This window comes from Notolabrus celidotus, chromosome 20 (assembly GCF_009762535.1).
Source record: "Notolabrus celidotus isolate fNotCel1 chromosome 20, fNotCel1.pri, whole genome shotgun sequence".
Taxonomy (NCBI): domain Eukaryota; kingdom Metazoa; phylum Chordata; class Actinopteri; order Labriformes; family Labridae; genus Notolabrus; species Notolabrus celidotus.
In genome coordinates, this window is record NC_048291.1 from 7,829,388 (window position 1) to 7,856,822 (window position 27,435).

Here is a 27,435-nt window from a genome sequence, read left to right on the forward strand (position 1 = left end):
TAACTCATATTTCACTGTCAAAATTACTATATGAATTAAAAAATATATATATTAGTGCAGAAAACTCGAAGCCTAACTCTGTTTGAATAGCTTAAAAAAATAGTGCTGCTATATAATTTTACTTCCGGTCTTGTAGGAGGTTTACGGTAGAGCATGGCGGCCCCCTGTCCACTCGTGAGATCAGCTAGCTAGAATGTTCTAGCACTTACAAGTTTCGGTGTTTAAAAGGAGGCAGTTTGTTATTTTTGATCAAACAGAAACAGCGTGTCCATTTATTCAACAATTTGTCGGATTCTTGAAAAGGTAGGACGAGATTAAAATATCTCGACGGCTTAATTTAATGTTATCCCTAACTAAATGCTAATCTGTGGCAGGTTAAGTCAGGCTATGATTGTGTAGCAGGGCTGTTGTGATTGTGTATTTTGTCTTTATATTTGACATTAATCTAATGATGTATAATAATAATCTGTGGTTGAAAATGTAGTGCGAGAATACCTAAGTTTAGTAAATTTGACGTGGGTTTGTACGTTTTTGTGTGTGTGTGTGTGTGTGTGTGTGTTTGGGATAGTTTCTTGACCTGTCCAGTACAACTACACATCATGTCTTAAATTAAGTTTCTCATACTGATTCATGTTTCTTTTTCTCCGTAGTTGTGTCCACATTATGGCAGACGACAGTCAGGGCAGGAGATATCCCCAGAACCTTCAGGGGGTTCTGCAGCTGGCAGTAGATGCTGGATCAGCTGCAGAGGGACCTGCTCCTCTGGAGCCTATGACAGAGGAGGTGAGAGCCTCTATTCAAAACCTCAAAAATACACACCTTATTGGGTCCAGAGATATCTAGGTCACTGTAATTTAATTTAATTGAATCCCCTAATTAACTAAACCCAGTCTGATAGGAAAAGCAACATGCATTGGTTATTTGTAATTACCCTTAACATCTTGCAGCATATTCATGCACATTATTATGATGATGTGTGTGGCTTTAAATAAGTTGATGAGCTACTTCAATTAATAGTCATGCAGTTAGTCCTAATATATTTCAATTATTCATGAGGGGTGTGAGGGTAACTTGTGATACCCGACCCATGACCAATGACAAATAACTATCAAAATATGGCTATTTTACTGACAATTATACAATGATCCATCATCATATCGGTTTTACTAAAGTATTTACTTTTATCATTATTTTCATTGTATTTGTGTTTATATCTTATTAATTACTTCTTCTATTAATATTATTTGATATTCTTACTTATTGTGTATAGGAGCAACTTTAATGACTGAATTTCTCCCCAGAATAAATAAAGTATTTCTGATTCTGATTCAAATATAAACAAATGCCCCAAAAATTAAGCACTGTATGAATGTCACAAGCGCCATCGTGAGGAAGTATGAAGTAGTGACGTGCTGAGTCAAACTAGGAGGCAAATCTGTTTATAACACTGTAATATGTAAGTTTAATTTTAAAATTTGGCACCCGTGATACCATAACTGTAACAGGACAAAGATATATTTTCATGTCCCTATTGTCCCTATCATTTATCTTAATAATTGTGGTATTAAATAGGACAAATTTCACTGTTTCTTCATCTTAAACTAGATTGTTTGATGCTGAAAAAACATCTTTGAACTTGGAACTGATAATCAGACTAAGGAAGCATGAGTTGTATTCTGGACTTTAAGGTATTATATATATATTGAAAATGTGTTTGTTTGAACTCTGTTGCAGCAGGAATTATCAATCTCCGCTTTGCCTGTCTCACTTATGGTCACATGCTTTTCAAAGTTGATTTTGAGTCTCTGTTTGGACTCATGAAGACCTCCACTGAGAATCAAACAGAAACACTCTTCTGCTCCTTCTTTGTTTCAGAGGCAAACGTTTCTGAGAGACGCTCTCGCGGATGTGTGCAGAGGGCAGATGGATGAAGTGGAGCATATGAAACAGTGCTTGGCAATATTGAGACAAGACGCAACGAACAACGGGGAGGAAGAGAGAGATGAAGACAATGAAGATGAGCGAGAGTCCGCCTTTGAGGTGCTGTCAGAGCTGTGTGAGAACCTGGACAACGCTAGAGGTTTGTGATGATGGCATTGAGGTTGATATAAATACTCACTGCTAGGACAGAGCTCATGGATAAAGATGTTTGTTTGCTCTCTCCTGACTTTTTCTCCTCTTCCTCTGCTTCACAGACCTGATGGTTCTTGGTGGACTAGACTTGAGCCTCTCAAAATATCTTTGTCATGCTCAGGGTGGACTGAGGTGGCGTGCAGCTGAGCTCATTGCTTCCTGTGCCCAGAACATGCCACAGGTGCAGATCCACCTGCTCAGCATCGGAGCACTGCCGAAACTTCTGCAGCTGACAGACTCTGACCCCAACCCCACTGTCAGAGTGAAAGCTCTTTACGCTGTGTCTTGTAAGTATCTTAAACCGCAGTGCAAAAATATACTGTACCACCAACCTGCTAGCACTGAAGGTGAACAAGAGCTCAGTCAGAACTTGAAGCATGATGTGTCTTTAAGACAGCACTGAAAGAGGGATGGATAAGTGTTAGGACTAGCTAGTAAAGCTGTCTGCATGCACTCATGACTTCCTGTTTACAAAACTGTAACTGTGTCTTCCTCTGACTCCAGGTCTGGTTCGGGAGCAGGAGGCTGGACTTCAGGCGTTCTTGTCCCATGATGGCTTCTCAATGCTGATGCGAGGGATGCAGTCGGAGAACGAGAAACTGAGGACCAAGTCTGCGTTCCTTCTGCTCAATCTGCTGATGTCACATCCGGAACACAAAGGTGCAACTGAAGCCTCACAACAAGTCATTCAGATCATCTTTGGATACTGAACCCTCCAGTTTGTTTCAGTTAGAGAAGCTCCAGATCATTTTTAGAACACTTTTGAACCAGCTGCTGCACAAAGCAGTCATCCCTGAATTTTTGGTTGTTTATTTCAATATTGAAAATGTATGTGATACATAATGTTGTGACCATTTGTTATAAAAAAACTCAAAGAATAATTAAAGTATCAAACTCAAACTTTAACTAAACATAATCAAAAGGTCACTGATGCACCGTGGGGATGTGATGTACGCAGGCAAAAGAAGTCCAATGTCCATGCAAAAGTTCAGCAGTTTCCAACTGTTTATTTTAATGGCAAGCAATTAAACAAAAGGAACAGCGAAAATCACGGCTCCTGCTGCATCTCTTGTGCTGGTAAAAAACCATAGGCCCACCCAGGTGCATGCTGGCCTTCTGCCACCTACCTACCTAAATAACCTAAGGTGCCCACAGTTCCTAATTACCAAACTAACAAAAACAAACAAAATAAATACTAAATATACAAAGAAATCTAAATATACTAAACAAATGACTAGCAAAAAATATAACCCCCAAATCTAACTTAAATGAGTTATAAAAAGAAAAGTTAAGATAAATCTAAAAACTAATACTACTTATTAATTCTAAACCAAATAAACAACTAAATACAAAACTTTAACAAATAGCTCCAACACATGATTTCATTACTGCATATCTTTCCCAAATTTTGTGCTGTCTGCTTCCTAATTACTTCTGCTACCTTTATTAGCCAGAAAACTTGTAACAGACAATTTAAACATCAGTAAGTCTTATACGAGGGCTTTCTTGAACCACCCTTTTGCACACTTTTCGCTCACTTGACTGACACTGCACAGATGCCGAGTATACAGATTGGTATCATTGGAAAACTTGAATATACTTCTAACAAGCTTTGACATTTAATCTGTGGGAATTTGGGTCTGATGTAATTCTTTGTTCTATCTGCAGGCACAGTTGTTTCCATGGGTATGGTGCAGCAGCTGGTATCTGTCCTCCGCTCACCACACTCATCGTTCCATGAGCATGTGCTTGGCGCTCTTTGCTGGTAAGAAACACTCATACTTTTAAACTTGGCATTAATGCATTATTCACTCATTTACTTGTTACTTATCACCTGTTTGTGTTTCTGATTTATTTAGTCTGGTGGAAGATTGTCCACAGGGTCTCAAAGACTGCAGGAATCCAGCCCTCAACCTGGACGAGTTACTTAGGCAGCGTTCAAGAGAGCTCCAAGGGAAAGAAGAGAGTCAGGTAATTTCTACTGGGTGTTATTGAGACTGATTGTGAAACTAGGTTCAATAATTGTGATAGTTTCGACCCAACATTTTTTAGGGAGGTCTAAAGCAAGTAAAACAGATGGTCGTAAGGACAAATGTCGCTTCTTTGTGAAAACACTAACTTTCTTCTGTCAATTAAAAATAAAGTCAGAGTGGAAAACATTTACATAATGGATGCTGCTTAATTCTTCTCTGGGACACTACTCATAAAGTCACAATCTTTGTTTCTATTAGGAAGAACTGGACTTCTGTGAAAGTCTGAGGGCGACGTGTTTCCGTGGACAGCAAGCAGACGACAACGGGATGGATCGTTGACGTTTTATTTACCTCACCTGTTCTCATTTCAGTGTGCAGGGATGGAACATAACATTCATGGCTCTGATCATGAGTGTGAAGTAACGTTTCTGTCTGTTACGACAGATGCTGTCTGTTTATTGCATGTAATCCAGGAGCTGGATTTTACTGTAAATAACTAAAATATCAAACTCAAGTCAGCTGTTTTATTTTATTTCAGTGTTTTTAATATCAAATATTTGATAAAATAGAAAATATCTAAGTCACAAAAAGTATACAGAGTACTTTAAGTGTAAATTGTTAATTTTTAAAACTCAATATAAATAGGGAAATGTATAATTTTCTAAAAGTTAAATTTTTTCTCTCTGTATAAAGCTTCGAAGCTCCAATATTTTCTTATGATTTTGGTCCACTCTTGTTTCAGACATATGGTACATACATACATACATACAAGTACATTGCTGTTGGGTTTTTTTTGTCCATATTTATTTATTAACATACAAAATGGTAGTTATTAAAGACATATGATGGCTGACTCACAAGAGGAAACCATTGTTACCACATGTACAACCTACACATTACTGTCGATGTCATAAAACCAGTGATTAAAGTATGTTTGAATGAATCACACACAAAGAAATTATGTTCTTATTAACTGAAATGTATTACATTTCTCTAAGTCTTGTTTGTTGATTTTTATATTTAAAATTTTTACAACTTGGTACCTAACTTATAACTTTTTAGTATAATCACTGAGACATTAAATATAAATTGGATATAAAAAAATACAACTTTTTTGACTGCAAGCTGCTCTTTTACTCCTCATACTTTAAAGTTAGCCTGTAGCTGTCTATGCTAACCAGAAGGAGTGTCCTCTTCTCCTGTGTTTGTTTTTTTATAAAAGAACTCCAGGCCTTAGCTTTCAGAGGCAGTTTGTTTTGTTTACCAGGGTGAGGAAGACATGTTAGACTTTAGGAGTGCCACAGGGATCCAGTTTAGGACCTCTTCCATTTTGCTAAATCATCCCAGTTCCTCACTGCTCTTATATCCCCCACAGCGATAAGCAGCTGTGCTAAATAATATGTCACCATGACAAACATGTGACCATGCTCCCCTGCTGGCATTGCCTTAAATACCCGCAGAGCCAGTGATATGTCAGACACTATGAAACTCAAGCTTCCCAACAGTGTTGCTGCGTGTCGGGTCCTGGCGGCTAAAGACCCCATTATAGTAATCAACAAGACGTAAACTCCTACACCGGGAACAATGAGCTCAGATTCCGGGGCCTTCTGCAGGAATGGATACATGTAGGTGTAGAAACTTCCTCCCATCACAAATAGGATCAGATACAGAAACCAGTTCAAGGAAGAGGAAGACTCCGGTGAGTAACGGCCGGAGAGGAAGGTGAGTGAGTAGAGAAGATGGGCCACAGCAAACGCACCCATACCTGAAACAGATGTGAATCAATGATTGAAATTTAGGAGCCTTATTTTCATACATTTTTTTATTTTTTTTTTTATTTTTTTTATGTCCTCCTTGTTGTTTTACATTCATTATATTTTAATGACGCACCTCTAATAATACCTCCAATAGAAGTACATCAACAAAATCTGTAGCCTTAGATGTGTGTGTGTGTGTGTGTGTGTGTATATATACAGTATGTGTATGCGTGTATGTATACTGTATATATATATTTTTTTCTCCCTTTCATATCTATTTATTTATTTTGTAATTATCTATTATCATTTGTATTCATTTTATTTATTTATTTATTTATTTATTTATTTATTTATTTATTTATATGTTTTATTCAAGTTAAATATGTATATGTGTGTATGTTTTTATACATACATATTTTCTGTTATTATCATCCTAATTATTATTTATTTATAATTTGTATTGTTTTTATTTTTATTTTTTCTTAACTATTTTTTTGTATGTATGCCATGTATTGTTCTATGTTGCACATGAGAACACTGAGAAACATATAAAAGACTGGGATAAGACCTGATTTAAAAATGATCAAATTTAATCATTTTGTAACTTTACTTGCATGTGACGATGGGCAAACATAACCAGCCTGCAGCTTTGTTTGCATTTGGAACATTTGCGGTTCACCCATGAAGAAACACGTCTCTTACCATGCACGAAGAGCTCAGGCCACACCAGGCAGCAGTCACCTATGGCAGAGAAGACCAGTCCCCCCACCACACCCAGGACACTCTGCCCTCCGTTCCAGCTCAGCACTATAGCAGCAAGCAGCAGCGTGGGCACTGATTTGACACCTGCATGCATGATGGACGATGGCATATCAGGAGTCATCATGTAGAAGTAAAGAGCTGCAGACAAAAAGAAAGGCAAGAGGGAGAAAAGGAGAGTACAGGACTGACAGAGGAGAGAGAAACAGAGAGACACATCAGTACATGTGCTGAAGTTTAGAGTCAAAATGATGATATTGAGAATCTTTGTCTAAAATGAGAGATTTATGGCTAATAACATTAACAAGTACTGATTTATGACCTATTAAGAAGAAATGATTTTACAGTACTGTATTTCTCCTCTGCCGCCTGTCATAGGCATCTGTCTCAAGGATGTCCATGGTCTCAGTGCTCTGATGTCCTGTTTTTCACCCTCTCTTGTATTCAGTCCCTGTAGCTCCTCTTACAGTCCTGGTAACCGGCACATGTAATCCTCAGATGTTCTGCTCTTGTTCTCCTGTCTGAATCTCTGCCGTGTCTCTCAGTCTGTTGGTGTTTCACAGAAATGAACCTTGGACAGATCTTTGCAGACTGATTGTACTCTGATAATCGATTTCCTTCTGGACAAACAGCTGACCTTTGACCTCTCCAGCTGGAATACATTGGTGACATCAACACGAGAGGGGCAAAGTTGAGCTAGTAGTAAAGTCATATATGACAACGGTTGTTTTTCTTACTTTATGAACTTCTGATGATGCTGGCAATAAAAAAGGAAAAGGCCATATTCTCTCTTTGGAGGAAATCCTTTTTATTATCTCCATAGTTTGTAGGTGATGGAAAGAGAAGTATTAAACTCTGCAACAACTATGATGAGAGAGAGAGAGAGAGAGAGAGAGAGAGAGAGAGAGAGAGAGAGAGAGAGAGAGAGGTATAACCCATGAAGTCACAAAGCTAACAATAACAACCAGGTGACACCAACATTCAAAACCATTTCATGCATCAGCAAAAAATCAGCTGCTGCTTTAAAAAAGAGAATTATTTGATTTCTTGAGATGGCCATGCAGATTCAGATCTAATAAATGGGCAAAGATTCTACATTTACAGAAAAGAAAAATGTCCAATAACACAGCGGTAAGATAGAAAATCAATATACTGGATCATAACAATGAAACAAAATGACACGTGTTAAATTGAGCGTGCAAATGAAGTGTAAATGCATAAGTTTGCTTTTTTCTCGCTGCTTTTCTGTCACACAAATATAGTTACAGTTCTCCAGAGGGTCTGAATGCCCCTCAAACTAAAATTGCATGTATGGATAAAGGAAGAGCCAGCCTGTGATGGTTCCACAAATGAAAAGGCTGACAATTATTAACCGACATTTCTGAGGCAAACTTTGCACTCTGCTTACCCACAATTCCTAGAGTCGTGGGCTGTGTGTCATTGTGATTCGCACACAGCTCTAGAGGAGCGTGGGATTATCAGGTGAGTGGAGCAATAAATAGCAAGAGTTATAAGAGGAGATTGAGAGTGATCAGATATGAATGGGGGCCAAAAGCAAACGTGTGTGTGTGTTTGTGTGCGAGTGTGTGTGTTTGTGTGTGTGCATAAAAAAGTTGCACTTTTGCTTTCTCTGCAGAGGACATGGCGATGAGCTCTTCCTCCCAGAGAGTTGGAGTTGTAGGATATGGACATCTAGGTCTGAAATTCCACTCCAGTCTGTTGTAATCTTTTTTATTATTATTGAAATGATCCCACTCTCACAGAGTCTCCTCCTGGATTTGTCTTTCTTCAGGGCAGTACCTGGTGGAGAGGATCCTTAAAGATGGAGCTGCTCTTGGTCTCACTCTGGCTTTTGTTTGGAACAGAAATTCAGACAAACTCAAAGGTTTAGTCCCTGATGACCTGATACTCAGCAACCTGTCGTCCTTTGCAGAGAGGTGCTAACACTCACACATGTCATATAAACCCGCCTGCTCAAACAGAGACTAATCCTACCATACTATCACTGTGCTATCATAGAAAACATGCATGTAATGCTCCATCTTTTTCACTGAATGATTTCTGTGCTTTCAGGCGCTGCAATGTGATCATAGAGGTTTGCCATCCACAGATAGTTAAAGAATTTGGGCCTCTCTTCCTGTCTCAGTCTCATTTCTTGGTGAGCGCATCCTCTGTTTGTTTGCAATTATGCAAGTTATAGTTGTTTTTTTTAACCAAATTTTCACAGTTTTGACTTTGCAATGTTCCTTCCAATTTGATGAGTTCCGTGCTATGATGTCTTTCAGTTAAAATGCCAATAGATTTCACAGTTTACTGCACAAATTCAAGAAAAGACACTGGAGTGTGTAGTGCTTATTTCAAAGTAATTTTGTACCGTTTTTACCCTATATAGAGGGATAGATAGGCTGAGATTTTTGTTTCCTGATCCTCAATTGCAAGAGACCAGAGCAGCCCTAAAGACAGATGATAAGTCATGTTTGTCAGTCATGATTCCTTTTTACATTTATGACACTGGCCTATTTCTAATAGATGTGGTTAATATAATTATATTCGTTCCCTTAAAGCTGCTGTTGGTAGTCACAGAGTAAACATCTGTTAAGAGAGAGGGACTTCGAATGTCAACATTATCCCTCCCAACCAGATTTCCTCTTAGCCCCCTGACATAGATCGGCGTGTGCAGTCATGATAGTGCCGGACTCATAACCATCGGAGGATGTAGTAGGGGTTGCCCCTTAACCAATCAGGACCAAGCGGCAACCTCCGGTCTCAAACGATGAAGCCAATGTGGAAGTGCTATAAACTGCAATACATCGAAAATCTGCTTGAGGCTGGCTGCAGAAACACCGGAAACCACATAGAAATGAATGGGAAAAAGAAGATCTTTGCAGCTTTAATAAACATGTTTACAGCCTGGTTCAAAAAACGGCTTGGCCCTATGAAGCTAATCTCTCTATCGGCACACACTGTATGGGGGTGAATTTTTTTCTAACGTGACGGTTCAGAAGATATTAAGATTACCAGTTTTGCCCAAATAAGGACATGTCTGACGTGACTCCCGGTCTGGAACACATAGCTATTGGCTAGGAGGCTCACACTACATCACACTCACTGGTTGAGTTCCGCATTTCCAATATGGCTGCTGCTGTCGCTCAGGAACAGATGGGTGACGTCAAGGATACTACGTCCATATTTTATACAGTCTATGATCAGGACAGAGGATTGGAGATTAGCTTTGATTGGTCCGTCATAACGGGAACGAGGGAAATAATAACATTGCTTGTTACAAGGGCATTGGAAAACGCAGAGATGTCGCAATAGTCTCAAATTACTCCACTTAACGATGAGTACCAATGGGCATTATGACCTTTTCTCCAAACTCAGCAGAAAAAAAGTTACGTTTTTTACACCATTCCTACTAACAGCAGCTTTAATTGTATGAGTCACTACATTATTATTATTATTATTATTATTATTATTATTATTATTATTTTATATTATTTTTTTTTTGTTACCTTTATTTAACCAGGAAATAAAAACTCCTTGAGATCAAAAATCTATCTAAGAGCGTCCATGGCCAATATAGGATGCAGCACAGCTTACACAGATTCTGACAGAGAAGCCACTTACACAAACATAATATAAGACCATGGGAGGACATTTAAATACATGTCATAACAGAACAAAACAACAAAATGAGTGTTTAAGTAGTCATAGTTTTCGGTCACGTGACCACCGCAGCAGCCTGCAAGGCAAAAAAGAACCAAAGAGCGCAGCGTAATAACATGACGGCTTACATTCAGGCAGACGTGTCGAACCGCCTCTCCCTGCCAAGAGTTCCCTGTCAAGCCTCGACACTAAATATTAACTTTAACTTACCTAGGAACACTTCATCGAGAGAACGTCAGGACAAAAGTGTCAGACTGTGAAAACCGATTTAAAAGCGTTGTCGACAAGTTACTGCTGGAGTTGTTTACATCGGTCCACACACAGCAACCATGTCAGGAGTAGTACATCGACTAAACATACATGAATTAAAATACTATGTGTTTCAACTCACCATTAATGAAATGTTCGCTCAAAGACTTGTGGACTTGTATTGTTGTGTTGTTCCCTCACCAGGGACAGCAGATCGTCTATTAATCCACATCTCTTTCTCTCTGGATTTTCTTTCTTACGTGGGAATCTTACAAGAATTGTTGACTTTTTTTTTTTCAAGTATGCGAGGTCACGTGAAAACTAAGAGATTCCCAGTGTGTCTACCTGCAGCGTGTTTAGCACCACCTTAAAACCACCCAGTGAAACAGGTTCATTCAGCTTCAGCTCTTCCTCTACTTAATTCCAATTGAAGGGAGCTGCAAAGACATGAGTCAAAAATGTGTGGTGTACACAGTGGGCTTCGTAACATTTGTTTCATTCCAGATGAACATTTCAAACTAAGTTGTCTGTGCTTGGAGTAACTTAGTTTCTGTTTTTATTCCATGGTATAGTTTTTAATGGTTAGTAATGGTAATGGTTTCTAAATAAACATAATGTAACTGAATGTACATATATGTCTTGACTGCATTTATGTATTGTGAAAATACAATGTTTTGAGATTTTTTAAGAAGTACTTTGAATACTTAAGTTTTTTTAATAGGAAGTACTTCAGTACTTTAACTCAAGTAATAATCTGACAGAGCAACTTTCACTTGTATTGGAGTGATATTTGACATTGAGTATCTATACTTTGACTTAAGTAATGAAACTGTGTACTTTGTCCACCACTGGGTATACATTGTATCACTGGTTCATGTTGCTGTCTACAGCAAAAGGTTAAGATAAGGCAAGTTTAATCTTCAAGCACCATTCAGACATAAAGTAATTCAGAGAGCTTCAGATTAAAAAAAGAGAACACTAAGAACATTGAGCATTTAAGAAATATGTTAACAAGCAACAAGACATCTTAGAATATCAGATTAATAAACAAGTACATTAAAAAGTAAAGTAATATTAGAGGAGATACACTACCGTTCAAAAGTTTGGGGTCACCCAGGCAATTTTGTGTTTTTCATGAAAACTCACACTTTATTTATCAAATGAGTTACAAAATGAATAGAAAATATAGTCAAGACATTGAGAATGTTAGAAATAATGATTTTTAGTTGAAATAATAATTTTGTCCTTCAAACTTTGCTTTCATCATAGAATGCTCCCTTTGCAGCAATTACAGCATTGCAGACCTTTGGCATTCTAGCTGTTTATTTGTTGAGGGAATCTGAAGAAATTTCACCCCACGCTTCCTGAAGCACCTCCCACAAGTTGGATTGGCTTGATGGGCACTTCTTGCGTACCATACGGTCAAGCTGCTCCCACAACAGCTCAATGGGGTTGAGATCTGGTGACTGCGCTGTCCACTCCATTACAGACAGAATACCAGCTGCCTGCTTCTTCCCTAAATAGTTCTTGCATAATCTGGAAGTGTGCTTTGGGTCATTGTCCTGTTGTAGGAGGAAATTGGCTCCAATCAAGCGCTGTCCACAGGGTATGGCATGGCGTTGCAAAATTGAGTGATAGCCCTCATTATTCAAAATCCCTTTTATTTTTTACAAATCTCCCACTTTACCAGCACCAAAGCAGCCCCAGACCATCACATTACCTCCACCATGCTTAACAGATGGTGTCAGGCACTCTTCCAGCATCTTTTCACTTGTTCTGTATCTCACTAATCTTCTTCTGTGTGATCCAAACACCTGAAACTTCGATTTGTCTGTCCATAACACTTTTTTCCAATCTTCCTCTGTCCAATGTCTGTGTTCTTTTGCCCATATTAATCTTTTCCTTTTATTGGCCAGTCTCAGATATGGCTTTTTCTTTGCCACTCTGCCTAGAAGGCCAGCATCCCGGAGTCGCCTCTTCACTGTAGACTTTGACACTGGCGTTTTGCGGGTACCATTTAATGAAGCTGCCAGTTCAGGACCTGTGAGGTGTCTATTTCTCAAACTAGAGACTCTACTGTACGTGTCTTCTTGCTCAGTTGTGCACCGGGGCCACCCACTTCTCTTTCTACTCTGGTTAGAGCCTGTTTGTGCTGTTCTCTGAAAGGAGTAGTACACATCGTTGTAGGAAATGTTCAGTTTCTTGGAAATTTCTTGCATGGAATAGCCTTCATTTCTAAGAACAAGAATAGACTGTGGAGTTTCATATGAAAGTTCTCTTTTTCTGGCCATTTTGAGAGTATAATCGAACCCACAAATGTGATGCTCCAGATACTCAACTAGCTCAAAGAAAGGCCAGTTTTATAGCTTCTCTAACCAGCAAAACCGTTTTCAGTTGTGCTAACGTAACTGCACAAGGGTTTTCAAGATGTTTCTAATCATCCATTAGCTTTCTAACACGATTAGCAAACACAATGTACCATCAGAACACTGGAGTGATGGTTGCTGGAAATGGGCCTCTATACACCTATGTAGATATTCCATTAAAAACCAGACGTTTGCAGCTAGAATAGTAATTTACCAATTAACAATGTATAGAGTGTATTTCTGATTAATCTAATGTTATCCTTATTGAAAAAAACAGTACTTTTCTTTCAAAAATAAGGAAATTTCTAAGTGACCCCAAACTTTTGAACGGTAGTGTAGATCTTTATAGCAGTAAATTGAGACGTTTCAGACCTGTTTTAAAAGAGACAACAGACTGAGAAAGACCATTTAGTATGTATGTATGTAGTGAATAAATGAACAAATAAGTGTTCTGATTCCAATAAAGATAATAAAAAACATACTCTGACACAAAGTGGTTGCTGGTAATCACATTATTTTTGCATCTCTTTGAGCCTTTGTTCCTCCTCCTCCTCTCAGGTGGGCTCTCCCTCGGCTCTCTCTGACCCCGATCTGAACCAGCAGCTATGTCAGGCGGCTCAGCAGTATGGAAACACGCTCTACGTCCCAAGCGGTGCATTATGGGGAGGCCAGGATATCCAGAGGCTGAATGATAGCGGGGGCTTGAAGGTAAACCCAGATAAGTACAGGTGTGGTGTTAGACTGAGCATGCTTTTGTTTTCAAGTCCAGTTAGCTGCATAGAGGAAGTCCACATTGAGGAATCCACTGACTGATATTTTTATCCTTAAGTATTTTAGGTGAAATCCTGTGTCCACTTTTGTATAGTTATTAAACATCTGGTGCATACTGACCTTAACACCATTTCACATTTGTTTCCTCTTAAATCTTTATCACAGCATTAGGAGAATATGTTAAAATATTTTTGAAATTCTTGGCAGCACCCAGGAGTTTTTATCAGCTCCTTAGATTTCATCCTAACTCTCATGAATTTAGCTTTTGATGAGTTCTGTGAATGTAAACATGGCATGTCAAACTTTTTCAGCTTTTTGTCTAATGCATTTTCTTTTTTATGTGATGGGATCGTTTTACACAGTTTTGATCAAATGCTCAAATGAATTAAAGGGAATCAAACAGATTTTCCATTATTTTTTCTGCCTTAAATCTGTTTCATCCTTGATTCATTTTCAGGCGTTGTTTATAAGGATGTCCAAGCATCCGTCCTGCTTCCGTCTGACAGGAGACGTCCTCTCTGAGTGGACAGAGGGAGAGGGCAGACGTGTTTTGTTTAAAGGCTCGGTGGCTGAGCTGTGCCCTCTCGCTCCAAACAATGTGAACACCATGGCAGCAGCGGCAGTAGCAGCAGGATCACTGGGCTTCACAGGTGTTCAGGGGGAGATTGTGTCTGATACAGCGTAAGTCCTAAACACCTGACTGACCTCATGTAACCCTCTCATATCTGCTTGAATCACACGTTTCTCCCCGCTCTTCATGCCTCCTGCAGGTTAAGTGATTTTCATGTGGTGGAAGTGGAGGTAACCGGCCCTGGAGGCTTCTCAGTCCATACTGTAAGGAGGAATCCAGCCAAACTCGGAGCTGTTACTGGCAGTGCAACATACAACTCCTTCTGGAATAGTTTACTCAGTGAGTCCTGCATGTTTCTCTTCCTTAAAGATATTTTTTTATTTTTGTATTTAAATATCATTTAACCAGTATAACCTCAATGAGATTTTACAAGAGTGTGCTGGCCAAGATCAGCAGGAGCACATTCCAACAAAGTTATAGACAAACAACGCAGAATTCTAAAACATGACAACATATCATGGATCACATAACAGAAAGTCATCAGTCAAAGCATCTACAAGCTGATGCATCTTCCTCCATTGCCTTCAATCTGCTTTTAAAAACATTTAAAGAGACAAGCTCACTCAAACCTGAATTCTCCTGCAGGAGGTTCGAGGCTGCAGGAGCAATGTATGGGAAACTATGTTTTCCCATTTCAAGACACACTGAGCACGGAAAGCAAAATCAAGTTTTGTGATTGGGTCACAGAGCAAAACACACTGATTGATATTAAATGTTTTTATGTGGTGAAAAAACATGCCAAATTTAAAATAATTAAACCTCTCCTTTACTAGAGATTAACCTTCAGTAAAAGTTATTTTGCAGCCATTCTTTATTTGTATGTTTCAAGCCCCAAATACGTGTAGCTTAAAAAAGATTGGCAGTTAAATTGTCACGAGTTGATATTTAGTTTTGTGTATTTCTTTGTGTATTTTTTTGTGTTTTAGACAAGTTTGTTGTGTTTCCTGTTTTATTTTGTAGTTCTTGATCCCTGTGTTTCCAGTTTAGGGTTACTTCCTGCTCTTGTGTGTTTCACCTGTGCCCTGTGTCCATACCTGTGTTGATTATTTGGTTTATCTGTTTCCCCTGTCCTGGGCCGGATCATTGTACATCTTACTTATGGATTTAATTTCTTAGACATTTTAATAAGGTTTTTTTGTACCTTCTTTATTATAAAAATCTTGATTTTTCTGCAACTGGGTCCTCTTACATTTCCCCATTGTGACACTAATGAAAGCAGTGGTGAATGTAATTATGATACAGTAAGAACAAAACTCTTGAATATCATGTGACTGCCTCTCTACTCTGCCAGTGCTGTTATTATGAAGTTACGGTGAACTTTGATATTTAATTATAATACATAACTTAAACCCATGCCAATGCACAATACTACAGCAAGTACACATATGGTTGGTAGTTTCCATCGGTGACTACTTGAGTCTTTTGTAGCTTGTTAACCTTTCATTTAGTAATTTTTTTAAGACACAATTTACAAGAATGAATTTGTGAATCCTTTTAATTTTTTTTACTCCTCATATTCTTTTTTTCTTATAGTTTGCAAAGGTCACGGGGGCCGAGTTTACCTCTGCTGAATCAGATGCTGGATTTACATCAGCACAACAGGAAGATCCACGTTAAAACTCCAGATATATCAGGAGGCTTACAGAGGATAAGATGTGTGGATGATTTCCCAGGATCAGTATCCCACTAAGAACAAAACCTTGGATTTGTGTGTTTCAATAAAGTGCATGCATACAAAGAAAGAAGAGCCTGAGATAATTTGTAAAACACAAACAGGTACATATATTTAAGCTTTATTATAAGTTCATCTGGTGCAAGGTTGTAACAAATGCTAAAACTTTTACAGGGAGTGTAAGATCACGCCTGGTAAAACCATTTACTGACAAACTTTCAAAACATCCTGTAGCTCCTCTTCAAGACGACCTTCACCTGAAAACAAGTTTCAGTCCTCTTTTCTTCTGCCTCTCTCACCTCTGTTCCTTTCACAAATAAATACTCACAGAAGCAGGGAAACCAACTACCTCCATGATAACACACACACACCAAACACACACTGATAAACAAAAGGAGTGTGAGGTTTTTCAAAGGTGACAGTTGCTGAAAGGCTGAGACGCACTAAGGTGCAGAAATAAAATGGAACAAACACACACACACAGACATGTTCTCAGGATAGAACCACTCTTGTCTGCTGACGCTTTCTGTTCATGTGTTTGTGTTTGACCTTTCATTTCCACTCGGGGAAGTTTTGGAGTAAATAAGGCATTTGATAGACACAATAAAGAAATGCTACGGTGGACTGCTTGAGCTGAATGAGAGCAAGACTTTGAAGTCAAACTAAAGTACAAAGAACAAGGAAGGTAGTTGATCCTGCTTTGAATGTGTAAAGATGACATGCTGGTAAAAAGAAGAGTTATGCTGTTTTCCCTGCTCTGACCCACTTTTAAATCAAGTATAGAAACATACCAGAAACAATGATTATTACTTCCTTACTGCTTTAGATCTACCTCTGTAATCCAGTGTTAGTACATTACAAAATCAGACAGCCCTGATTGTATGTATGTGTTGAACTGTCTGTGTTGCTATTTCTAGCTGCTAAAAAACAGGTTGCACTGCTGGTGTAACTGAAATTTATCAAAAAATATCAAACTGAGTGATGTTTTTAAAAAGTCTGAGGTACACACAGGTTGGGAAGACACTGAGAGTGATGCAATGCACAACAAACTTATATAAAGTTTATCACTCACATGACTGCACCCGTTTGTGAAGTTTCTGAGTACATATAAGTGATCTAAACAACAGCCACGGATTAAGTTTCATTAGTGAGGTTCAGCATGTACTGCACGTGTGTATTTGTGTGTCAGTTTTTCTCGCTTTCGTCGCTCCCGTTGGATGATTGGACAGCAGAGGTGGGCTTGTTTTTGAATGGCAGGCCGTAGGGCTGGCGGATGTTCTTCCGGTCCTTTTCTGCCTCCAGATCTTCGTCGTAGCGTTCGTCTTCATCATTGTCCTCGGCCTCGCTGTGGTGGGGGGAGGAGTGGCGGGACAGAGCTGGAGATGGAGGTACTGAGGCCGGTCGGGGGTAACGGAAACCCGAGGTCTGAGGGACAGAGAGAGAGAAGTGGTCAGTAACTGATACAGTGCGATGTCCCAACTCAGTCGAGGCAGATGGCTGTCTAACATGAGTCTGGTTCTGCTCGAAGTTTCTGCCTGTCAAAAGGAAGTTTTCCCTTGCTGCTGTAACTTGCTAAATGCTCTACTAATGGTGGATTAAGATGAGATCAGACTGAGTCTTACCCTGTCTTGATGTTGGATCTTTGTTAATTATAAAACATAGAGTGCGGTCTAGAACTGCTCTGATGGAAAAGCGTCTTGAGATAACATTTGTTGTGATTTGGCGCTATATAAATAAAGGTTGATTGATTGATAGTTTAATTGTGTTGTGAAGACATAAATACAGTTACTCACTGAGGTGGGCGCGTTGAGTTCATAAACGTAGGTGTCAGGGAAAGCTTTAGCCAGGGCCATGTGACGTGCTGATACATAATACTGGAGCAGGAAAAAGAACAATATTTAAGTATTTTAAAGTCATTGCATAAACAAAATAAGTGGTTAAGGACTTTGGATCTTACCCTGCCGAGGTATCTCCAGTCCAACAGCTCACTTAGACGCTCAGTCCGGTTCCTCTGGATGATCCTCTGACGCCGGCTCTGCTTGCAAAACTGAAAAAGGAAGGAAGTGAGCTGGTTGCACGACTCGTCGACCCCTCGGAACCGCCGGTCCAGGATGTAAATACCTACAGGAAGAAAAAAGCGTAATGTGTAAAGAAAGCATCAGTAATTCCAGTGTAACTGTTTTAAAAACAAATGTTAAGAATGAAGAGGTTGTGAGAAACTCACCGTATGCTGAGGGGTCGGCTATGTGCTCCTCCATGAAACAACCAAAGCCTGACAGGTTCGTTGAAATTGAAGGAATCCCCATCACTGTACACTCAGCTGAGAGAAACAGAAACAAAGAGGCCAGATTAACAACTGATTAATATAAAATATACCTGCACAGGTAGATCAGCCCTTGAGCATGATTGAATCATACCTGGTGTGTAGCCCCACGGCTCGTAGTATGAGGGGAAGACGCCGAGGTGGCAGCCTCGTACAAACTCCTCATAATCCATCGGAAGTAAAGGAGAGGTGGACGAAAGGAACTCTGGATGGAAGATAATCTAAAGAAGGGAGAAGCCACTCAGTATCTAGGTGATACCAATCCCAGCAGTGTGAGCAGCAAACAGCACAGTCTCACCTTCACTTCTAATACATTCACATTATGTTTCAGATGCAAACCAGTCTCTCAAACCGGATACACTGCAAGTATTACATTTCTAAACTTGTCTTGCTAGCAACAACACACACACAAAAGGTGAGAAGAAATCTCTGAAGATTGCAGGAGACTCATTTTTGAAAGTTAACCCATTAGTGGGACTATTTAAGACCGGCATACCTTGACTCGGTCAGCTGAGCTGTTGAAAAGGCCGATACGGCGGACACAGTTCAGGATGGGGTCGCTGCTGTCCTCCAGCATGTTGTGGGTGCAGATCGGAGGCTGGCATTGTCTCTGAGTCGCAAAGATGGCACGCTTCATCAGGGTGAAGTCCTCTTTGTCCATTATCTTTGAAACATCAGGCAGCTGGCCGCTAATGAAGAAAGATGGATTCAGATTTAAAGGACACTAATAGACTTAATAGTTTGTTCAGGTTTCTTTATTTCTCTCTAAAGATCAATATGAATATGTGTAAGCTTGGATGATTCAATAAACTTCTTCACAAGGTTTAGAACCAAATGGGGAAGCACATTTTACAGATTTAGAAAATATGTTCAGATCTGACAGATCTTTTTAAATTAATGGATCAGTTCACTAAGTTATCTCATAGAGTATTTATATCTTTTAAAGGACAGTTTATTCCACAGTTTCATGAAGTAGTATAAAGAGGTCATCTTACACTAAAAGTGACTCATAGAGTTTCTTTCCAAAGCGTTCCTTCACAGTCTGAGCAGTATCCCTGTCAGGGACAAAGAGAAAGAGATTCAAAATTGTAGTCAGACATCTAAAACCTTTTCACCTCAAGTCAAAAATCACTTATTGTTGAAGATTGGATACTTTATGAAATGTTTCAGCATGCTAAAAATATAAAGACACCTCACCAGAGCTGTTTCCTGACCGCCTGTCCCTTTAACGTCTCAACGTTGAAGTTGTTTGTCCGAGCTGGCATGATGAAGAACGCAATGACAGTGACGTCGCTGTGATTAACCTGCAACAGGCAGATCATACAGGAATATGGTAAATATGAGGACATAAATACATTTGTATAGCAGTTAACTGAACTCCACCAACAAACACTTACTCGAAGTAGATAGTTGAGTCTGGCTAAAGCTTCCAAGAAGAGGTCGGCTCCTTTATTGGAGAACTCGTACCTCCCAGCAATAAACAGGAACAGACACTTATCCAGGTTGAAATCCAGATGCCTGAAAGTTATTGAAACACATTTTCATATTCTGTATCATCTTTCTTATGACAGCAGCATAATAAGAACTACATTTTTCTTATTTGTATCAAGAATTTTCAGCAAGTCTTCTTATTTTTTCTCATGTGTAAAGTTTTGACTGTGACGTGAAAGATGTGATGAAGTCTGACCCGTAGAAGTGTCCTCTGACGAACTCTTGTATCCGATTCTTGCTCTGAGCGTGAAGGTTTTGAAACTCATGCACAGCAGAAAACTTCTTCACATTAAGTCCATTGGGAGTGACGACGTCTGCAGTGGGATGGGAGAGATTTAGTGAGCAGAGAGTCAGGGAAATCAGTTAAAGCTTAGGGAGGTGTCTAATTTGCTGAATAGCCAGCCTTCTATGTTAGCAATAACCCTTTTGAGAAATAAATATATCCTCATACAGCTAGACTTGTTTGCCCGGTCAGCACTGAATGAGAAGAGGGTACACCATTGAGGAAGTTTCTGTATTTCACACATGAATTCACCTCCACACACCTGGTTTCCTCTTGAGCAGGTGCTCTGCCTCGATGGCTGTGATCTGTGACACGGTGGTGAAGACGTGGGCACAGTGAGCGGCTGCTCGCTCCAAACAGTATCGATGGTAGATCTGTCTGTCACCTGCTTCTTTATCCACGTTGAACTGGATCACCCCCAAACGGGAAAAGAGAGAAAGAGAGAGACGTTGTTGAAATTTATTGCATTTTCATAAAACAAAAAAAAATCATCACTCTAATTGTAAAGGCAGATCATGAATGAATGTGTGTGTGACCTGTGTCCATAATTAAGGTCACACGGGGTCATTGTCTATTTAAGGTAGGAACCTTTGTTGTGTGGTCAGGTGTTCCGCCCGGAAGATTAAACAGTTTTTGACTTGATTGTAGAGGCCAAGCCAAAGCTCTAAGCCACTGAGGCATGGCACCTGGAATACCTATCTGACGCGCTCGAGTTACCGTGCTTGATGAATTACAGTCCAAGTCATATTTGCCAGTTGAACTCTCGGTCCATCTATTTTCGTGATATGAACTCCAAAGTGTCCAAAACATGACATTTCACAGATGAACATACACACATAACTCCCGCAGCACCATGCTGCTTCAGTGGTCAAAAACTGTTTAACCTTCCGGGTGGAACACCTGACCACACAACACTGATTATCAATTTAATTCTGAACAAACTTCACAAGAGTCAAGGTCAAACTAACTTAATTGGCCTTTTTCTACCCATCATTGTATTACCCTGCTTTCTAACTGATCTTCCGGTTGTGTAAGATGCTTAATTCTGATTGGTCCAAACCCCTTGCAACGGTTATTAACTTTCACTCACATGAGCGGAGGCAAAGTGATCACACGTCATGTCAAATCAATCCACGGAAAATACTTCCGGCATACTTTGCGTCTACTTGTTGACACCATAGACATTAAGGTGAGGTTTTTTCTTAATCAATTTTTTTTGCCAACGTGTTTGTATCTTCAGTTAGTAGCCGGGTAATACACAGGATTATGTATGGTTATGACCCCTCCCAATGGACGTGAACTCCACTTCGCGTCAGGGTCTTGTCTCACCCATTGACTGTATAAAATATGGACGTAGTTTCTGTGAAGTCATCCATCTGTTTCTGAAGCGCTGTTTTGAAGCCAATCATCGGCGGGAACCATATTGGATATGCTGAAGTCAACCTAACTTCTGCCGAGTTAAAGAGGCGGGCTTTGAGCCTCCTAGCCAACAGCTACACTGTTCCTGCCTGTCAATCAAGTCAGCTGTGCCTCTCATAATGGAAAACTTGAAATCTTAATATCTTCGAAATTGCCTCTTTATGAAAAATTCACCCCCTGTACAGTGTGTGACGCTCAAGAAAAGAGCTATCCAGACTACACTCGTTCTATTTGTACCAGGCTGTAAACATGTTTATTTCTGCTGTACAGATCGGCTTTTTTGAATTTGTGTGTACATGGCTTCCGGTACTTCCGGAGCCAGCCTCAAGCGGACACTTGAGGAACTGCAGTTTTTAACACTTGCGCTTTGGCTTCAATTCTCGCAGCTGGAGGTTGCCGCTTGGTCTCACCCTATCAGGATTCTGTTTCCCAGAACTACTTGCAAACCGTACATTATCCCTTACATATTTATCTATAATAGAATGCATACAGGTAAACAAACATACATCTGCAAGCTTGTTATAGAAGTCCACATTTCCGGCACACAGGTATCGTCCCAGTAGAGTGGCATGAGTGGTGAAGATGGTTGCAATAGAAAGCTGTCTATGTCTGCACAAAACCAGGCCCAGGCCAGCCAGCCACTCGTGGAAATGGGCGACGATGTGTGGAGGCTCCTCACTCTGCGCTGCATACTGAAAAAAAACACACAAAAACATTCACACCCATCTTGTTTTCATACCTTTTACAAGGCTGACACACTGAAAAGCTTCAGATTATGATATCTATTATACAGATAATGAGTCTGCTATCTGTCTCACAAACATCCCGTATTTGACATTTCCTTTGACCTAACACAGCTAAAACATTTATCTGTCTCTTTAAGTGATATATAGTAGTCATTAGAAAGTTTATGGGACATGCAGCTGACCTCTCCTAGAAGCCAGGCTGTGAGGAAGCCAAACAGCACGGCGTCGTTTGCCTCACGGTCGAACCAAGGCACGCCAATGTCGCAGAGCTCCCACAGCTCGCTCTTCCAGGAGTCCAGAGACCAGGCGGTGAACCCCACATCGATAAGAATAACATAGGGACTCCCCTCGATGAGCCAGCGCCCAAAGTAAACCTGAGTGAAAAGGAAGGTGGAAATTACTTTGACTCCTTATGCCTCACGACACCCGGGAAAGCGGACATTTATCCCTACACACAGTTATTACTTTATTTTAAAAAAATTAAACAATAAGAAGTTATATATGAGTTGTATCGTTTCAAATAAAAATAGTGTAAACAGAGTTGTTCCTGTTGAAGATGCCACGCCTTAAAAAATAGTTGCCAAGATTTTAGGTGTTTCGTTTTGTGCATTAATTTGCTTTTTACTTAGTCCTTCAGTCTCTTATCTAAAAGTAGCCTACTGTATTTTGAAGGCCACATCTCAATAACAATAACACATTCCCTCCATATAATCCAAGATTAACCTTGACCATTTTGTCATGTGACACAGAGAGAATGTCAAGTCAATCTATGAAAACAAAACTATTTAGCAAGACTTTATTCAGTGCACTAAAACAGGACTTTTATTTGAAACAGGACTTTTATTTTGGGGAAAAAAAGTTAACTACCTAACTAGCAGTGCTCTGGTGCTCATCTGTTTGTCTAAAGGTCACATACTTCAAGATAAACCACACTGGCTTCGCTGAAAGACTGCACTATCCCTTTTAAATAGTACCACCACCACCACTTTGAGCCTTGACCCATGATTCCACAGCACTCCCATAGTGACACAGCACAAAACGTCTCACACAGACACACAGACACACAGACACACACACACACACACACACACACACACACACACACACACACACACATACATACACTGACAGTCATCTATTTCTGGAGTGTATTTTTGAAAGAGAGACAGAGAGACATTGATACAACCTCTAACCTTTGCAAGAAATGTCACAGGGTTTAGAGATGTTGTCAGAGACAGGAGAGAGAGGCAGCGGATGAGCTCTAGCTTTTTATAAATGCACATTCACCACACATAATAACTGTGCAGGAAGGATAAATGTCCTTTAGTGCAACACACAAAGTTAACTCAGAGGCATGTGTGTTTACTGAGTATGTGTGTTAGTACCTTACACCCACTGGAGTTCATCTTGTCAATGGTTCTCTTGAGTACAGGGTTTGTGGGCTCGATCAGCTCCACCTGAGTGCGCACGTTACTTTCCACGTAGGGACCCACCAGGAAATAGTTCTCCCCCCATTCCTCAGAGGTCATGCGGGCCTTGGTCTGGATGACGGTGTAGATGCCTCCAACTTCACACATGCAGCAAACATGTCACACAAAGTTGAGATGGACATATAACGAGATTGAGCCTGATATATACTGTACATATTAGGTAATGTGATGATAAATCTTTCTTATGGTTTTAAAAAAAACTGTGTGCATGATTACATTTGAAAATAAAACAGAAAATAGGTCCACATGTTGTCTCTTTTTTGTGCAGGTATTTTCTATATTTGACAAAATTTGGAAAATTAAGATCATACATGCCTGCACACCAAAAAGGTTCAAACTCAGGTACAAACAAACACCTACCTTTGTTAGCGACCTCCCACGCAATCTCAAAGAGAACAGCATCCTCCAAATCGAAGTCCTCATCCCAGTCCTCTAGTCCTGAGAGGGACGTGACAGATAGGCTGCGGGCCAGCGGCATGCTAGGTGAAAAACAAAACACAAATCAAATCAAATGGGAGTCTTCAACAACTGTTCAAACCCAATGAATGGTTTCAGACAGTAAACAAGTTTCTGGATGTCTGAGAAGGTCACACACATGGTACCTTTTTTATTTTATACATTTTGGATGATCCCTGTCATAAAGTTCAAACCTTTGGATTCAGAAACATTTTTAGATTTGCTGTTGGGACACTTCAAGTTCCTCAGAATAACACCAGCTAGACTTCATGTCAAAATGACACTTAAGCACCGCCTCTTTACCAAGATTTCATCACAGAGCTGTAACACATATGCCATCACTGACTGACACATATCCTATTTCACAACAGTATTACACTATACAACTGTGATCTAAAAACAACAGCTATTGTATTGAATGTTGTACTGTAAATGAAGTTAAATGATTTTCTGGCGAGGCAATTAACTGAACATTTGGCTGCTGGAACCCTGATTTGAAAGGCAACCCTGAAACGTCACACTAAAGGACAGGGAGTCAAACCTGCAGTGTCGGCTCTGTATACACTCGGAGTCAAAGGGTATCTTCTTCTACACACATGCAGCGTTGAGTATCTTGCGTACTACATGTCTATTTGTTTACAAAAACTACATGTTTGCTTTGTGACACTTTGATCTTAACTGAGTAACCACACCAGATATGCATTAAACTCCTGTGAGTTCATCCTGCTGTGAAAGTAGACTAATGATCTAGCAGTGGAGACATTTAAAAAGGACCATTAAGGAAGGAGTGCATTACTTCTGACAGAAAATACGACTCTCTTTAGTTCCTGCTTGTAGAAATGGTGCAACCACCTTAACAAACGGGAGGAGTGGCGTGAGAGAGGACGCAGAGGTGGGTAACTGCTCCAACACAGATCAGGTATTAACTTGATCCACTCCGGAACTCGTAAACATGCTTCGCTTGAATTTTGTAATCAAGTGTTGTTGAGACAAGTACAAAACTACAACTGATGCTGAGTAACACTCCTCTTGTACAACAAACCTGTCTGCAACTTTCACATTTTTTTCCTCACTGCTCACCAGAAAGTTCATCTGCGTGAACTCGAGGACCAATTCGATTATCTTTGTTGTGGTCAGAGATTCCTGGGTGATTGTGCTTTTATGACAGAAAGACTCACAGGAGAATGACCTGGGTCTGTCCTGGACTGAGACAGGCCAAGATAAACCAAAGGTGGATAAGGAGAGCTGTTCAGATTGGTGAAAAACACCTGCTTTTCCCATTGGCATCTGACTACTTTACACAGAAGTTTAGGATATAATCCATACAGGATTAAATCAACTAAACTGAAATGCACATTTTTTATTTCAATAATTGTCAAAAAAATCTTTAGGATTACATAGTCACAAAAAAATGAATCTGAAATATTGTGTGTTGCTCTGGAGGCTTCAAGTTTCCAATCATACTTGTTGCATTCTGAACTGTCATTGGCTCTCAAACTGGATGTGAAGTTAGGACACCAGGCTCACGTACACACGGATGGGACTCAAGAGTACAAAATAAACTTTCCACTTGATTTCATCAGTCTATATGATCAAAACACAAGGACTTCATCCTGTAACAAGAAGAGCAATCATCCAAAAAAAGTAACAAAAAGGGAAAAAGACAATTCAGAGTATAGAGGGACTAAAACTGAGAAGACTTGAGGAGACTCAAACTAAACATCACTTTGGCCTACCCTTGAGAAGTCTTCTCTTTGACTCAGACCTTGCTTTGGACACCATTAAACGGATGCGTAATAGGAGAAGGCTAAAATTCTCACAAGCGGAATCCCTATCATCCCCTTCAAGCCCCTTTGTCTGTAACATTCCCCTTTATGGAGTATTTTTGGATGTCCTGCAGGCCTACATGTCGGGAGAAGGATAAGTTCCCAAACCCATACCCAAGACAACAGGCGACCACAGCCCCATTACAGCAGAGCTCTCAGTGGTTCATGCATGCTGCTGAAATGCACCGTCTGTTTATACTCATGATTTGTGGAGCGAACGTGACATCAAGCACCTACTGCAAGCCAGCTGCGGAAACGCGCACAGGACATTGCGTCCTGATGCGCGCCCGCGCCCGGCGAGGAAGTATTCAATTGAAGTCATTTCTGGCAAATAAAAGACAGATGTAGACTTACCCTTGAGTTTTGTCCTTACTTCACGAAGATGAACTGTACATTGGCAGCTGTCACAGTCTATCCAAAAAAGAAGGAGACAGAAGAGAGGCGAAAAGGGGGCGGTGGCGTCAGTTCAATTCCGGCTATTCACACTGGTTTGGTGCGTTTGCTGTCATGCAGATTGAAAGGACGCCCACAGGCTGCCATGCAGGAAAATATTGGTTAAATGCGAGTCCTCTTCTGACCCATTATTCATGAGCTTCAATCCCATTGGCCTCTGTGTCCTCTCGCCTCTGTGGACAATATTACAGGAAGTAGGCGTTTTCCTCAACTGAGACACGCCATTGGTTGAGGATAGGTTGAAGGGAGTTGCAGTGGTTGGTGGATTAACATTTCATCCAAACAAATGAGGGGAGCCAGGGGCAACCCGTCAATTGGTTTTCTACGGAGGGGGGCAGAAGAGCAAGAGAGTTATTTATAATGTCGTCAAAGAGTCACGTCGAGCATGGTTTTGGGAAAACAACGTGACCAGTGACATTAAGAAACACTACATGACCTCTGCTGTCGTGACCACATGGTTCAGATGGTCAGGGTCTATATTGGTAAAGTAGCTGAGTTGGAGAGTGCCCCTGTGGGGGGTCTCACTATCAATATCAGGAACCATGATTCTAGTAAAGATCTGGACTGCTGAAGTGTTGAACACAACATTGTCCCCTTGCCAGCTTTAACCATTAGTTTTGTGGTATGGTCTGACCTCTGACCTCTGATTCTATGAGTTTATGTTAAGTGTATGTTTGTGTTAACTTTCAGTGGAGGTACAGTATGCACTGATTTACATGAATAGGATGTTCAGGGTTGCTGACATCTGGAGGCATTAGCATACATCTGTTTCCATTTACAAAGTATTGTTGTCTGAGTTGCTTTTACAGTAGAGTTCACTGTATCAAAAAGCATGTCAAGTTGTCTTGTAGCCTTCTCATACAGTAACATTTAATCTCAGGCCTCTCTTTAAAATGGCATAAAGATCTCTACGAAACTTCCTTCATAAAAACCTTACTGACCATCACTTATCTGTGTGCAGTACTAATGTA

The 27,435-nt window shown here is 40.1% G+C and overlaps 4 protein-coding genes across 9 annotated transcripts; 2 read left to right on the forward strand and 2 right to left on the reverse strand.

Moving 5' to 3' along the window:
• Positions 1–121: 121 nt before the first annotated feature.
• hspbp1 (HSPA (heat shock 70kDa) binding protein, cytoplasmic cochaperone 1) lies at positions 122–5,054 on the forward strand. The gene is made up of 8 exons (XM_034711993.1): positions 122–303; positions 651–783; positions 1,876–2,080; positions 2,196–2,420; positions 2,638–2,793; positions 3,802–3,898; positions 3,993–4,104; positions 4,365–5,054. Exons 2-8 carry the CDS (start codon positions 664–666, stop codon positions 4,443–4,445), a joined length of 996 nt encoding a protein of 331 aa, XP_034567884.1. The 5' UTR covers positions 122–303; positions 651–663; the 3' UTR covers positions 4,446–5,054.
• On the reverse strand, positions 4,744–10,964 carry tmem86b (transmembrane protein 86B). 6 transcript variants are annotated; one of them, XM_034712007.1, is made up of 5 exons: positions 10,680–10,964; positions 7,360–7,486; positions 6,973–7,168; positions 6,566–6,809; positions 4,744–5,871 (listed from the first exon to the last, which is right to left on the reverse strand). In XM_034712007.1, exons 3-5 carry the CDS (start codon positions 7,021–7,023, stop codon positions 5,420–5,422), a joined length of 747 nt encoding a protein of 248 aa, XP_034567898.1. In that variant the 5' UTR covers positions 7,024–7,168; positions 7,360–7,486; positions 10,680–10,964; the 3' UTR covers positions 4,744–5,419. The 6 variants fall into 6 exon arrangements, with proteins under 6 accessions (XP_034567898.1, XP_034567897.1, XP_034567900.1 ...); XM_034712006.1 differs by having other exon boundaries at positions 6,973–7,274; XM_034712009.1 differs by lacking the exon at positions 7,360–7,486.
• Positions 8,064–16,116, forward strand: aspdh (aspartate dehydrogenase domain containing). The gene is made up of 8 exons (XM_034712001.1): positions 8,064–8,104; positions 8,259–8,318; positions 8,415–8,559; positions 8,696–8,780; positions 13,462–13,611; positions 14,132–14,355; positions 14,445–14,584; positions 15,839–16,116. Exons 2-8 carry the CDS (start codon positions 8,264–8,266, stop codon positions 15,874–15,876), a joined length of 837 nt encoding a protein of 278 aa, XP_034567892.1. The 5' UTR covers positions 8,064–8,104; positions 8,259–8,263; the 3' UTR covers positions 15,877–16,116.
• Positions 16,061–26,646, reverse strand: gys1 (glycogen synthase 1 (muscle)). The gene is made up of 16 exons (XM_034711974.1): positions 26,366–26,646; positions 24,090–24,208; positions 23,625–23,806; positions 22,422–22,613; positions 22,000–22,185; positions 20,337–20,481; positions 19,988–20,105; positions 19,698–19,818; positions 19,498–19,604; positions 19,296–19,355; positions 18,797–18,989; positions 18,395–18,521; positions 18,202–18,297; positions 17,935–18,098; positions 17,771–17,851; positions 16,061–17,402 (listed from the first exon to the last, which is right to left on the reverse strand). The coding sequence occupies exons 2-16, from the start codon at positions 24,205–24,207 to the stop codon at positions 17,163–17,165; spliced, it is 2,130 nt and encodes a 709-aa protein (XP_034567865.1). The 5' UTR covers position 24,208; positions 26,366–26,646; the 3' UTR covers positions 16,061–17,162.
• Positions 26,647–27,435: the final 789 nt, after the last annotated feature.

Bases quoted from the DNA above. Each gene is read 5' to 3' on its own strand.
- hspbp1 (XM_034711993.1), top strand. From the start codon at position 664: ATGGCAGACGACAGTCAGGGCAGGAGATATCCCCAGAACCTTCAGGGG. The intron at 2,081-2,195 runs GTTTGTGATGAT...TCTGCTTCACAG, and splicing joins GAACCTGGACAACGCTAGAG to ACCTGATGGTTCTTGGTGGA. The intron at 3,899-3,992 runs GTAAGAAACACT...TGATTTATTTAG, and splicing joins GTGCTTGGCGCTCTTTGCTG to TCTGGTGGAAGATTGTCCAC.
- gys1 (XM_034711974.1), bottom strand. From the start codon at position 24,207: ATGCCGCTGGCCCGCAGCCTATCTGTCACGTCCCTCTCAGGACTAGAG. The intron at 19,819-19,987 runs GTCAGACTTCAT...AATAACTTTCAG, and splicing joins GTCAGAGGACACTTCTACGG to GCATCTGGATTTCAACCTGG. The intron at 18,522-18,796 runs GTATGCCGGTCT...TCCCTTCTTTAG, and splicing joins GCTCAGCTGACCGAGTCAAG to ATTATCTTCCATCCAGAGTT.
- aspdh (XM_034712001.1), top strand. From the start codon at position 8,264: ATGGCGATGAGCTCTTCCTCCCAGAGAGTTGGAGTTGTAGGATATGGA. The intron at 13,612-14,131 runs GTAAACCCAGAT...ATTCATTTTCAG, and splicing joins ATGATAGCGGGGGCTTGAAG to GCGTTGTTTATAAGGATGTC. The intron at 14,356-14,444 runs GTAAGTCCTAAA...TGCCTCCTGCAG, and splicing joins GAGATTGTGTCTGATACAGC to GTTAAGTGATTTTCATGTGG.
- tmem86b (XM_034712009.1), bottom strand. From the start codon at position 7,023: ATGGACATCCTTGAGACAGATGCCTATGACAGGCGGCAGAGGAGAAAT. The intron at 6,810-6,972 runs GTACTGTAAAAT...CTCCTCTGTCAG, and splicing joins GGCGGCAGAGGAGAAATACA to TCCTGTACTCTCCTTTTCTC. The intron at 5,872-6,565 runs GTAAGAGACGTG...CATCTGTTTCAG, and splicing joins GCCTGAGCTCTTCGTGCATG to GTATGGGTGCGTTTGCTGTG.